Source organism: Onychostruthus taczanowskii, unplaced genomic scaffold (assembly GCF_017590055.1).
Source record: "Onychostruthus taczanowskii isolate IOZ18803 unplaced genomic scaffold, ASM1759005v1 scaffold15, whole genome shotgun sequence".
Taxonomy (NCBI): Eukaryota; Metazoa; Chordata; class Aves; order Passeriformes; family Passeridae; genus Onychostruthus; species Onychostruthus taczanowskii.
This window is the reverse complement of record NW_024498685.1, coordinates 4,158,093-4,172,330: the sequence shown is the minus strand read 5'-3', so window position 1 is coordinate 4,172,330 and position 14,238 is coordinate 4,158,093. Positions and strand designations below refer to the sequence as shown.

At 47.7% G+C, this 14,238-nt stretch overlaps 1 protein-coding gene across 1 annotated transcript; it reads left to right on the top strand.

Moving 5' to 3' along the window:
* Nucleotides 1–374: 374 nt before the first annotated feature.
* SVOPL (SVOP like) lies at nt 375–13,982 on the top strand. The gene is made up of 14 exons (XM_041398866.1): nt 375–453; nt 968–1,059; nt 2,063–2,161; nt 2,596–2,667; nt 2,772–2,896; nt 4,188–4,251; nt 5,652–5,777; nt 7,134–7,262; nt 8,836–8,909; nt 10,616–10,818; nt 11,335–11,446; nt 11,840–11,921; nt 13,371–13,460; nt 13,812–13,982. The coding sequence occupies exons 1-14, from the start codon at nt 375–377 to the stop codon at nt 13,980–13,982; spliced, it is 1,518 nt and encodes a 505-aa protein (XP_041254800.1).
* Nucleotides 13,983–14,238: the final 256 nt, after the last annotated feature.

Here is a 14,238-nt window from a genome sequence, read left to right as displayed (position 1 = left end):
TTAGACTGGCACTGCATTTCACTGACCTCTGAGCTGGGGAAGTTGTCACATGCTCTCTTGCCTTAGCAGGTCTCCAGTCTTCCCTCAGGCAATCCCTGGACTTTCCATACAAACAGCCAGTGTGATGTGATGATTGATGTCTTTCTGCTCAGCTAACTTACTCTGTGATGTTTCTATGTGTTTTTCACCAAAACCCTAACAGGGAGGGACATCTTCCAGTAGCTCCATGAAATTCATATTTGACTGTATCTGAAAGTTTCCACTCCAGTGTAAGAAGCTGCCTTGCTGTTTTCTTGCTCAGGTGACTCTTCTGAGATTTCACAGGTAAATCCTAGCCTTGCCTGCAGTGACAGCAGATCCCAGCAGGAGCTGAGATGGCCACTGCACCAAAAGAGGCACAAAATGCTATTGGCTTGGAGGAAATCCACACAGACAGAAAAGAACCACCAAAAGGTGGGTTTCTATTGACAGGACTAGAAATTTGGGTCCTTGTTTAGCTGGGGTAGAGGGAGGGTCCTCAGTTGTGCCACTCCAGCCATTTAAAACCTCTGTACATGGAACCACAACATCAGCATCCTACATTCCCCTCCCACCACACCTACCAGGCTGGTAGCTGCTGCCGATGGCAGTGGGAAGAACTGGATGGCTTGGCTTTCCTCATGCCTGTGCTTTGTGTAAACATTTTATTATATTGATAATTTGAGGATTCATTTACTTGAAATAATTTTTGAAATGTTACTCTGTTTCAAAAGCATTTTAAATAGTACAAGGCTGTCCTTTCTCCATTTGTACTGACTGCTGTTTCAGCAGCCCCCTGTTGAGCCCTGCCACCAGGACATAAAGCTGGTAGATGTTTGCAGGCTTTTTCCTGGTGCAGTCCCACAGGAGCAGGAGAAATTTTTTATGAAGATGAGGTACAATTTCACTGCTGATCAGTTTTGTGTCTTATTTTTCTTTTCATGTTTAGGACAAAAGACATTTACAGTGGAAGAAGCTGTGGAAACCATTGGGTTTGGGAGGTTTCATATCATGCTTTTCCTCATCATGGGCAGCACTGGGGTAGGTATCTGCAGCCATCTGTGCTGGCCTGAAAAAAGCTTTCTTCTCATTTTTCTCATTATTGCCATGCATTAACAACCATAAGTGCATATTGCTGCCAGCCCATTTTTTGCATACATACCTCCTCAAGCAGGATTTCTGCTATTTTCATCCTTGGTGAAAGTAGATTTTGGTCCCGTTGATATCAGACCCATTTCAGGGCAAAGCTGAGCGGGTTGGCCCAAAGCATCATGGTTTGGCCCCTGTTCTGGAGCACTGTCAGGACATGTCTTCAGTTAGGGCCTGAAGGTTAAGTTCAGCTTCACAGTTGCATTTTTCATGTCATCCCCATGGCACCCAAATCCTGTGCAATCTGGCTCAGAAGGCCTGGCATCTTCTCACCCCTGGCTACATGAAAAATTTCATAACTTTCAGGGTCTTGGGTTAATTGTGTGTCTGTTTTTAGAACTTGGGCAAAAGCTGGAGGCCAGGCTGGGCTAAAGATGTAATGAGAGTCTATCCTTGAAGATTGCTGCAGCTGAGGTGAAAAAGTCTGAAGCTGTGTGCAAACAGTCAGCTCATTCTTAACTGAAGCCAGAACGGGGGCACACAGGCAATGGAGCAATGGTGTTTTTAACCAAAAACAGTTTTAAGAGTTCATGTTGGATGCCTGAATCTGCAGCTAGGTACCCAACCAAAGCAGCAGGGTTTCCAGAGATAGCTGAAGATCTTCTAAATACCCAGCAGGGTAAGAGTCTTCTCTGCCAAGGATGACTCTTTCCAAACTTCCCAGATACACAGTGTACCTGTACCTGCTTTCTAGGTGTAACTTTCTCTCCTCCCTGTCACCAAGATCTCCCAGGTCAGGCACAGGGCTCAGACCGCTGTGGAGGTACCATGGCTTCACAGGACTCTTCTGACATGGTGGAACTGCCATGGCTGCAGGCCTTGTAGGACTAAGAGACTTTTCCCTGTGGGATTCTTGTGGTTTCCCTTTCTTGCTAACACACGCTTGTTCCCAAAGGTGGCTGAAGCCATGGAGATCATGCTGATAGCTGTTGTGTCCCCTCTCATCCGATGCGAGTGGCAGCTCCAAGACTGGCAGGTGGCTTTAGTGACGACAGTGAGTGACTCATGTTCCCCCCAGAGAGGTCATCCACCATGTGGTCATAGTCATGGGTACCACCATGGGTTTTGGAAAGCACATTTCCCAGCAAACCAAACAAATTCCTAGGCCTCTTTACAGAGCCAAGAACAGTGCCACAACTGTAGACATCAGAAATGAAGCCGATGAGAGCAGATCCTCAGAGCAAGTAATTCCAAAGCAAATCCCCACTTCCACATTCTTATTTTGAAAACCCTGCCACCCACCCCCAGCTTTGAGGGTTGCAGCAGTGAGTACCTACACAAAGGAAGCCATCCCCTGAAAGCCTCTCCCTTGTGGTTCTGGGCATCCTGCTGGCCTAAGAACACACAGCTCACCCGCAGCTCAGAGAGCAGAGCTGCCCCATGTAGCTGGGAATAGACCCTCCACAACTGTGTTCCAATTCCCCTCAGATGGTGTTTTTCGGCTACATGGTGTTCAGCATAGTGCTCGGGCTCCTGGCTGACCGGTACGGCCGCTGGAAGGTGAGTGACTGCTGGGGGTTACATATCCTTTTCCTGCACTCCACAGGAGCCATGCACCTGGCTGAGCCTGTGCTTTAATGACCCTGATTCCTGCCCTTTTGCAGATCCTGCTGCTCTCCTTCCTCTGGGCAGCCTATTTCTCCCTGCTGACCTCGTTTGCCCCGTCCTACATCTGGTTTGTGTTCCTGCGGGCCATGGTAGGAGGTGGCGTGTCGGGCCACGCGCAAGGGTAAGGCCGTGCAAGCTGCCTTCCCAGAGAAGGCAACGGAGGGGCTGGAAGGGGAAAAGGAACCAAATTCCCACATCACCTTGAAACAAAAAGCCATTCTGTAATTTCACTAAATCTCAGTCAATTGACCTAATTTGCAGTTCCCAAGGACTCCTGAGGCCTGGAATAGAGGAGGCAGCTGGTTTACATTAAACTGGTGACAGAGGGATTATTAAGAACATATAAAAACAATTAGACAGGTAACAGATGAGTGAAGGCTGCTTCCTCCTTAAAAAAAAAAAGTCACAACAATTCTGCTTAAGTAGAAAATGATTTTTGAATTATATGAAATGTTCCCACTGAAATTAAGTTTTTGTCTTGTTGGAGCAGAAAGGAGGATGTGGGGAAGACAAATTCACAATATTAACAACCACTTCACCAGGGTTCTGGAAAAATAGGGGGTTTTTTGTTGACTCTCTTATGGAAACAAATGAAACATTTTAGCACCATCCATGGTTCCTTAAAGCCTGGTTGCTGCCCACAAAGCGAAGTCACAGACTGGTCACATTGACCCAAAAGCCCTTTGCTGAAGGAAAGGACATAGTGGAGAGAGGTGCTGTTGGGAGAAGGCACCTGAACTTAAGTCATGCATCTGCTGAGCTGCTGGCACAGCCTCCCTCACAGGAGGGCCCCCATTCCCTTGCCATGGAGGCTGCTCATGAGCCTCATGAGGATGGAAGGAAATTGAACATTTTATAAAACATTTCACTGGCTGAGACAGAAGGAGCCACTGAGGGTCTCTTCCCACCTCTCTCCCCCTGTCCAGCTAAGGAAAAACAATTCACACGGGGGACCTTGAGAGATGCCTGTGCCACGAGGCCCCTAGGGCATGCCAACCATTTAAAAAGTGGAACAGAGTTTTCCTTATTTCACGGAAAAAAACCCTTTACTAAAATGTTCATTTCTATGAACACATCTATGCCTGTGCTGGGGTGACTGTGCCTATGCCTCAGTCACCCCACAGGACCTTCCCATAGGTTTTCTGATGTATAGAATGCAGTGTTTACCTTCTTGTATCCCACATCCATGGGTTGGAAAGGATTCGTGTCTTATGTTTCCCTTGCATGTAATTTGGTGCTGGAGTGGGAGGCATATTGGACAGGGATTCCTTGTCTCTGGGTGCTCAAGGTGGAAGAGGGATGGTTAGAGGGATGGTATTCATTCTATGAATCCAGGTGAACTGTTACTTGATTTGTATGGAAATTCTCATTGCAACTGTATTTCTGCTTTTTTTTTTTCCTTCTTTTGCTAGACTTATCATAAAAACTGAGTTTTTGCCCACCAAATATCGGGGATACATGTTGCCCTTATCTCAGGTAAAAGTGAGCACATTGCTGTTTGTTCTATATCCGAGTCCCAGGAGATTTGTCCCACCACAGCTTGGAAGCCACGTCTCCAGCACATCAGCACTTCTCCCAGAATAATCCCACTTGTCTGGGTCTGAGCGAGTGTCCCCTCTCCTGCACCTCAGAGTGTGGCATCTGTGTTATTAAAGACATACACAGGAGAGAGACAATATTTTCTCAAATAATTTGATGCTCTGAACATTTTATAGGGACTTTGAGTGATGGCTGACACCCAGCCTCTTGGTTGTCCTACTGACAACAGGGCTACCTGGTCTAATGGGGCCAGCGCTGATGGACTGGCAGGCACTGGAGCTGGTGGCATTCCCAGCCCACTCCAAGCTGAGATGTATCCCCCCTCCCTCCTCTTGGGATTCCCAGAGATAGCAAGTGGTTTATGTAGTGACTCCCAGGTGAGGTCCTGCTCCTCTCCCTGCTCAGGTTCTTCCAGGGGCCTTTGCACAGGAGGGTTAGCACAGATAGTCCCAAATTTGGCCTGACACATGCTGGGAAGGTTGTGCCCACTTGCTGGATCATTGCTTACTGCAGACTTCTGCAGTGGGGAGTTGCTGCATGTGCAGATGATCAGTGGTGACACCACTGAGTGCACAAATTCATCCCACTGTGGAACCAAAATCTTTGTGTCAGGGATAATTTACTTTTCACTGCAGTCTCCTTGATCCCAGGGCATCATTACCAAAGTGTCATCAGAAACACAAAGATTTATGGAAGAACAATCTTGTATTTCTCCCCAGAAATGTGTTATTTCTGTATACAGGATATTCATGAACTTGCTGCACTTTTGTGATTTGTGGCTGAGCTCCCTTAGGTGATCCCCTGGAAAAGGATGTGTCTCCTAATGGCAACAAGTGAACTTCAGAAAGGAATGCACTTGCAGATCAGAGGTCAGATTGGCTGTTGGTATAGCTGGGCATTGAGTCTACTGGAGAGCCACCAACTTTCAGCAGCAGAAATCTGGCCTGGTTTTGCCTTCTGAGCTTGTAAATCTCCTGAATCCTGTGCTTGCAAATCTCTCTTCCCTGAAGAGACCTAGACAACAGGAAAATTCATGAGCATGAGCATTAGCAGAGAAGTGACTGAAAGGACAAAAGCAGGGGCTTTAAGTACAATTGTATCCACAGCAAATTATTGGTTTTTACCTGGAGCTAATTAAGACTACCTTCACTGTCCTTCCCCAAACTTCTGTGTTTCCCGTTTTCCTCCCACCCAAGCCCAGCTTCTCAGACAGCCACAGGATGGCTCAGTTGAACCTCAGCATTCCTTAGCACAGTTCCCCTTTCCACAGAAGAAAGGGAAGAAAATAAATCATTGCCACGTGTTCATGTTCTAACCCCTTGCTTTCCCTTGGAAAGGTGTTTTGGTTGGCAGGATCCTTGTTGATCATTGGCCTGGCATCAGTGGTGAACCCAACCATCGGCTGGCGGTGGTTGATCAGAATTGCCTCCATCCCCGGCATCCTTCTCATCCTGGTGTTCAAGGTAGGAAGATCTCCACTCTCCACTCCCTGCTGTACTGACACTGCCCTGATGTCTCCCCAAGCACCATTGCCCTCCACTCCCTTCATCCTAGGGCTCTTCTTGTGTCCTCCTTTCTCCTCTTCAGTCCTCTCACACAGCAGCTTGGTAAGGTCCTGAAGTCCTGGTGGGGCTGCAGACCAGCTTCTGGGAGATGCCACCTTTCTGGTGATGGCCTGCCTTTACTGGTTTGCTGTAGCCCTCCAGCAGTCCAGGTTCCAGTGTCCAGGCTGCCAGCAGTACCCAGGGATTGTGGGTTTATTCTATAAACCCACAGGCACCAAGAAGCAGACAGGCTAAATAGTGTATTAAAAAAATGACAAATAATACCTTCAGTCTAATGCTGGGCCCAGCACACTCTTTTCAGTCTTAACATTTTCTAGGGCTGAGGAAAGTAACCTCAGTGAAGCGTTCACAGAGTTCCAGGGTAAAGCACAGTTTCCCCAGGTTTCCTTTTGCTTCAGAAAAACCAGCCTTGGACATGAGAACCATCTGGTTTGTGGAGGGTGGTGTGGGAAATCCCTGCTTACAGTGCTCGTGGGCACTGCAGTGCTGAGCTGTGGCTGCTGGAGGCCATACAGATGTAAAAGCTCTTCCTGCAGCTGGATGAATGCACAAGTCCGTCTGGGGTGCTACATGGGCACGCAGATATAAGGTTGCTGTGAGCGTGCACTCGTATAATCTGGATGTTTAGTTTCCCTGATTATTTTTGCCAGAAAATTTGGATAGCTGAAGTTTGTCATCCAGGGGAAAAGAAAAGAGAGAGTTAATATACATACCTTCAAAAAGGGGGCCTTTAATTCATATTTGAGTGAAATAGATGTAATTGTTTGTAATTTAGCAGAGCCCTTTAATTTAAAAAGTATTTTATTTTGGAAAGAGCACCAAATGCTAGTGACGAGTTACATTTCAACCACTTCTTCCTTTTTATTAAAATGGCCTTGTTGTGCCTTCCAAGACTTTTGCTTCAGCAAGTAATACGTGCCTCTTCTCATTTAAGAATGTCAATTAATTCAGGATTGTTTTTGTTAAACTTGTGTCTTTGGCTTTCACCTTTCATAAGTGCTTGATCCCGATCAAGTGGCAGAGCCCTGGGAGCTAGACCACCAAATGGGTTTGTGGGGCAGGGTGAGCCCCCCAGCATGGGGAATGGGGTGCTGGGGCACATAGAGTACCCCGGGGCATGGCTGGAGAGAAGGACAGACAGAGGCTGCTCCAGCTCATGGAATGCCCTGTGCCAACCTGAGCAGGCTCCTGGCATGATGTGAAGCTGTGAGTAGGGCAGGAGAGGTGCAGAAAGGCTTCGTGCTCTGCTTGCAGTTCATCCCAGAGTCGGCACGGTACAACGTGTCCACGGGAAACACGGGGGCTGCGCTGGCCACGCTGCAGAGGATTGCCAGGATGAACAGAGCGGCCGTGCCAGAGGGGCAGTTGAGGGAGCCTGCCAAGGTAAGGCCAGGCTGGCCAGCCCATCCATCCCAGGCTGCTGGCATCTGGGCTTTAGGGAGGGAATAGGACACCAACCACATCTTGCTCTGTCTCTCTTGTCCTCCTTTCCTGATTCTTTCCCAAACAACTGCTGAAAGTAATGATGGAGATGTCAGTGTTATTTTGGAGAAACAGTAAGGTTGGCCTTCAAAATGGAATGGAATTTTCTGCTCTTTTTTTCTTTCTCAGTTTGTGTTTGCTCAGAAAAATATTGGGCTAAGAAATATTTTCTTCCTTTTCCACAGAAAGGGCTACTGACAAAACATGCAATTCCTTATTGCCCGCCCATCCTTCAGGGGTGTTTCCTCTGCCATGAGATCTGGGAACTGTCCCTTGGGGTCTCTCTCAGGGCTGTGACTGGGCAGGCTGCAAGGATCCCTGCCAAGGTCAGCCCAGCACTCCCAGAGGCTTCTCCAAGCCCCTGGCCTGGCTTGTCCACTGTGTCCCAGGACCCCAGATCCTGAATGTGGAGCCACCAACCAGCAGAAGAGGGTCAAAGGAGGAGAGACCATTTCACCAATACTATCACGTGTACCTATCAGCAGCTGAGCAGCTCAGGAGCGAATCGCTGCTGGACTGAAATGCCCAAAAACAAGTGTGGGTGCTGCAGGGAGGGGCAGTATCCCCCCAGACTTGTCCCCCATCCTCCAGTCTGGGCCCTGATGACTGGTGGGTGGGAGGACTTAGGTGGTTCCTTTGACCCCCAAGACAGGGAGATAAGACAAATCCATTGTTCAGGGCCTCAAAATTATTCAACTCTTTTAAATCCCTTTCCTGGATCTTTTTCCTGCATATTCAATCCCACAGGCACCAAGTATTGTCCTTAGCAATTCATGCAAGATGGTGCTATTGTATTGGAATTATTTAGGATTAAAGCTTCCCTGTAATTTAATTGAATTTATGTAATGGACCTACACTGGATGTGGGAAGGGCTTTTGTTAGTTTTGCCCTCTCTCAGGCTTAACCAATGATGAGAAAAATAAAAATAAAGTCAACCTACACCATCCCTGTGAACTTGTCTCCCCTCGGTGGTGGGACCCTGGAGGGCAGCAGGCCAGGCAGGGACCCCAGTGCCTGCCAGTCTCTGCTCACTGGCATTTCAGGCCCCCCAGAAAGATGTATGTGTCCAAAAGCTTGCTTCACAGGCAGAGCAGCCTGCAGGGCAGTGGGAGCTGACAGAAGCCCAGAATTCTGGCCCCCCACCAGCAACGAGGGCCCTCTCTGGCACCATCACAGTCACAATGGGACCAGACTGCTCAGATCTGGGGTCCTTTGGGGCCAGGAGAGCTCAGGATGCACACTTCTTCCCTCCTCTATCCTTTGCAGTGCAGGTTCCCGTGGGTATGTTTGGGGAAGCAGGGCTTTACTCTCTGGAGGTTTGATGGGTGCTCTGTTGCACCATCTGTGACTCTGTGCCACAGGCAGCCTGGGGACAGGGGGAGTACAGGAGGACTTGGCATGCCAACTGCTCTCACTTGCTCCTGTATATAAGATGCCCTTATAGAAACTTCTTTTTCTATTGTATAATTTTCAGGAAAGAAGGGGAAGATTCAAGGACCTCATCCACCCCAAATACCTCAGAACCACTTTACAGATATGGATCATATGGTAAATTTTTTTGTCTCTTGCTCATCAGCTCATTCTCTTGGTTGACAGTGTGCAGGGAGCAGAATTCTCCCAGTGACTCTGCCTTTAATAGGACACCACACTGCCTCTGATGGTGGCTGCAGATCCTTGGCAGCTGAAGGGACATGGATCACCATAGGTTTGTCCTGTTTCAGACCACACCTCAGACACCCTGATTGGTTGCTGTTAGCTTAGGCAGAAAAGGGCTGGACTTCCAGGATGGTGCTGTGAGTCCTTCCTCAGGACAGAGCAGCTCCTGGGAGCCAGAGGAGAGCCACGGGGCAGAGCCCACACCTGACTGCAGTGGGAGCAGCTGTGTGCCTGCAGCTCTCCTTCCCTGCTTGGGGAAAACTTATTCTCCCCAAGGATGGCCAAAGGAGCGGTGATACAGGGCTCTGACAGAAACACATTGACCATTATCAGTGCTACTCACTGGGGGAAATTGACTGAGGAGACAGGTTTCATATGCAGTGTTCCCAGTAGCTCTGTGCAAGGGTAATACATGTTTCATTGGCTTTGCTCTCTGGAATGGAAATGTATAAATAATAGGTCTGTAGGAACCCATTGACCCAAAATGTTGTGAAGTCAGGCCTTGAATTTTTTATGTTTTTTTTTTCCCCTTGACTTCTATGAGAGTTATGAAATATCTTTTTGGTTTTTTATCTTTCTTTGTCTCCTAGTCATCCCAGGAGTTCCTGGTATGTTCTCAGTTCTGCATTTTCATCCCCCACTGCATTCCCTGCCTTCCCAGGTGGCCCAAATTCTGCTGCTCATTTCTGAAACTGCCAGGGGGGATAAAAAAGTGAAAATTACTTTTCAGCCTGCTTATGATCAGCTGTATTCTGAATTACTTGATAATGACAAAGCACGGCCACCCTCACCTGGGTCCCCCAGGGGGTCACAAGTCCTGCCAGCAAACCTGTTCCAGCATAGGCTTCCCATGGGGTCACAGCCTCTTTCAGGCATCCACATGTTTTGGCATGAGAACCTCCAAAGGCTGCAGGTGGATCTCTGCTCCACTGTGGACTTCCATGGGCTGCAGGGGCACAGCTGCCCCTCCGTGGTCTGCACCATGGGAAGCATGGGAATCTCTGGTTTTGCACCTGGATCGCCTCCTGCCTTTCATTATTTACTGATTTCGGCGTTTGCAGGGATGTTTCTCACACATGTTTTCACTTCTTTCTCTGGCTGCTGTTGCTCTTGCATAGTTTTTTCCAGTTCTAACAAATGTTATCCCCAAGGCACTACCAGTATTGCTGATGGGCTCAGCCTTGGTCAGCAGCTGGAGTCAGCTGGCATCGGCTCTGTCAGGCATGGAGAAAGCTTCCAGAAGCTTCCCCTGAAGAGAAGCTGAATTCTATTCCCCTGAATAAAATCCAGCCCTGTCGCCCCAACCCACTACCAAAACCTGGCCATGCAAACCCAATACAAAAGCTGAGCAATGAGCTGGGGTGCTGTTTACTGAGAAAGAGCAGTGCCTGGACATAGGTAGGAGGGCAGTGCCATGGGACAGGTGACCAGTGGCCTGGTGGATGCCTGGGCCACCTCTCTGCTCAGGCTAAGGGGTTCCATCATGCAGAGCTGGTGCAAGCAGCAGCAGATATTCCAGGGCACCCCAAACCAGCTGCATTTGAGTTTCCTCACCTTCCCCATCACATCTGCACCTCACTGTAGCATTTCTCCCACAGGCTTGGCATAGCTTTCGCTTATTACGGCGTCATCTTGGCCAGTGCTGAGCTGCTGGAGTGGGACATTGTCTGTGGCTCTGCAGCCCCACCGCTGCAGGACTCCAGCGATGACTCTGAGGAGAGCCACAGCCCCTGCCACTGCCACTTGTTTGGGCCTGCTGCCTACCAGACCATGATCATCAGCACAGTCGGGGAGATCGCACGTAACCCCTTCCCCCTTCCCTGCCCTGCCATTCCCCTCTCGCAGTGCTCGCTGCAAAGGTTTGAGCTGTGTGTGCACTTGGTGACAGGGGCTGACACAAACTGGGCACTGCTCTGGGATATGGGCCACGAGCCTGTGGCTCCTGGCTCAGCAGGGCACTCGGTGGGACACACCTCAGGCCCTGGTGTTGGGCTGGGTAGTGGGCAGAAGGAGCAAAACCACCCAGGCCTGTGCTGCTCACCCAGCCGTGCCTTCCTTGCATGGCTCAGAACAGACTTTGGTGTCCTGCCTCAGCATAGCCAATTTCAGAGAAGCACAGGGGAAGGAGGGGCACGGAGGCAAATCACAAACTTTGGGTGCAAGAAGAGAATGATAGTTTGTGCATTTTACAGGATGTTTGGTAGGCACTGGTCATGAAGACAGATATCTCTGAGTCACACTGTGTAAGGTCTGTCAAGGCAGACAATTATTGCAGTTAGATCATCAAATGTTTCACGATTTTCCTTTTTACTTCCAGTGAATCCTGTGAACATTCTCAGCATCAACCTCCTCGGAAGACGTCTAAGCCTGTGTATCACCATGGGATGTACAGCTCTATTCTTTCTTCTCCTTAATATCTGCACCTCAAGGTACTCTGGCTCAGACTATGGGTCTTGTTTGAGGGTGTATAATGCTGAGGGCAGGACATCTGGTATTCTCACATCACCAGTCTGTCAGGCTTGTAGGTCTAAGAAAAGCCTCTGACTGGCTGTCCTTTTCCTGGGAAAGCTGTGGCAGCAGATTCTGTGCTGCAGTGGTGTGCAGAGGGGCTCACTTGTATTACTGAGCCCACATGGCTTCCCCTAAGCATCCAACAAGCTGCTTTCTGGCACAGTCCAGAAAATTAAAAAATGTGTGAACAACATGCACTGGAAAGGAGTTATATTTTTCATTCCCTTTTTTCCCCCCATTTCTTTCTTTCTGGCATCTCTGCTGATGCTGCTTGGTGACATTAACTCTGCTCCACATGGCTTTCTCTCCAGTGCAGGCATGGTTGGCTTTCTCTTCATGCTGCGTGCCTTGGTTTCAGCCAACTTCAACACCATCTACATTTACACGGCAGAGGTGGGTTCTGCTTGAGGTATGTTGAGCTGCTTGGAGGCTTCAAATACCATTTGTGTATACCCAGGAATGCTCCCTGCTAGCTTAGAGACTAGTTAAGAGTCACCTTCCTAGAACTGTCTCTCTCTTGGCATCTTGTCTGCAGTGTTTTCATATGCAAGATAAAAGGAGGAATCAGAAAATCAGCTTGGAGATGACAGGAGTAGATGGAAGAGGAGTGCCCTACTAAGCCAGCTGTCGCTCAGCTCCTATAAAACATTTTTGAGGATGTTGGGTACCACTATCTTCCAAAACCCACAATCTTTCCCTTATTTAACCCCCACAGTGAGAAAACAGACTATCACTAAAAGGAACATTTTTCACCACTTAAGGGACTGTATGAGGTAGTATATGGTGTTATATGTATGATTCTTTTCCCTTAATGGAAATTGGTATGTTCTCTCTGCAAAAGGTTTTAACACTTTAAAGAGCTTTTCCTTCATACAACTTTGGAGTCATGAGTTCTGTGAGTTAAGTTTAAATTGTTGAGGTTTTTTGTTCTCTTTTTTAAAAACAATTGTATGGTGTTAAATGGATTTCCTTATTAGTTGACTAAAGTGATCCAAAGCAAACAGAAGTAGCTCCCTTGCACTTTTAATAGTGCACTGTAATATTTAAACTTGCACCTGGCTTTAATACCACAATTTTAGCAGTTTTGAGTAAGTTGCTGTTGATGTAAAGACCATCTCTGTAACAGCCATACCATAAATCAATCCTACTCACAATTTAATCAATGATCAAAATCTTTTGAGCCAAGTGCCTGGACTCTTCTTGAATAACTTACTCAATTTTATTGGCCCAGTAAAGTATTTAAACAAAGGCTTATATGAGTATACTTGCTAAAATCCATTGATATTAAGACTAAAAGTTCAGTAAAATTCTTATTTGTTTCATTAGCACAGGTGTTTGGGAGGTGTCAAAGATAAACAACACAAAGCACATTCTTCTAAGCCTGAATACTTCTTACTGGGATCTGTTTTTCTTTTTCATCCTCTAAACAAAGGTGCTGTTGATAAAAATGAATAGGCAGACTTGAACTCTGCAGACGATATCTTTTCTTCCTGCTTCCCAGATACAGGGGGGCCCAGCAGTATAATCAAAATTTTTCCTTTAGCATCTGTGATTTTGATCACAGAGCCAGGAAATAAAGTGGTGGTAGTGGTGCTAAACAAAGGGGAATCACATCCAGCTTTGACTTGCCCTAAAACTTTACTTGGGGCAAAAAATGAGAGATTTGTAATGGCTCAAATGAGGCCCCAGGGAGCTTTTATTTCTTTTCATATCTTATCCCATCAGCTACCCTTGATAACACAATGGGTCTCTCTGATTAAAAAAAAAAAAAAATTAAAAAGAAAAGTACAGATATTGCAGATTGCTGTTGCACTAACCCAATTAATTTCTGGTCTGTTTTAGGTTTATCCCACCACAATGCGAGCGCTGGGGATGGGGACAAGTGGGGCATTGTGCCGTGTGGGAGCAATGGTGGCTCCATTTATATCACAAGTAAGAGCATGCTTGATAATGTTGGTAAACATTGTGCTGAACACTACGATCAAATTCAGAGATGTCACTGAAATTCATCTCCAAAAAAGGGAGGATATAATCAATTCCCTCCCAACCCCATACACGGAGTGCTTGGGTGGTCCTTGCCAGATGAAGCTTTGAGTAACTCTCATCACAGAGCTCAGCTCACTAGTATTTGATACTTTCTGAAAGTCTTAAGGTTCACAAGATACTGATTTTTTCCACTGTGGAGTCTCTCAGACACTTGTGACCTTTGTCCACTCTTAATTGCTAATTAAGTGCCAGCCCCCCACACCAACGAGCTGCTGTTTGATGTTCTTTGACCTGCAGGTTCTTATGAGCGCTTCTTTCTTGGGAGCCCTGTGTCTCTTCTCCTCTGTGTGCATCATCTGTGCCATCTCTGCAGTGACACTGCCCATCGAGACCAAGGGCAGGGCCCTGCAGGTGGGTACCACCACGCCAGGAGCTCCTATGGCTCCAACTGCTGCTAGGGACTCGTAGGTGATGATGCAGCCAGAATCCAACCCAGCACTCCTAGGTTCCTCAAGCCTGACAGGCACTCACAGGAATGTGCTGCTGCAGCAGCTTCAAACACTGTTACCCCAGTTGCCCAAAGCTTGCTTCTTGTGAAAGACCAAGCCAGGCTGCCAGCCCCAGCCACCTCATGTGTGTATGTGAGCTTTAGCTTGTGCAATCCCCTCCTTGCATCTCTCTCCAATCCTGACTTGAAGGGGCAGCTTCCCAGGCACATGCTCTG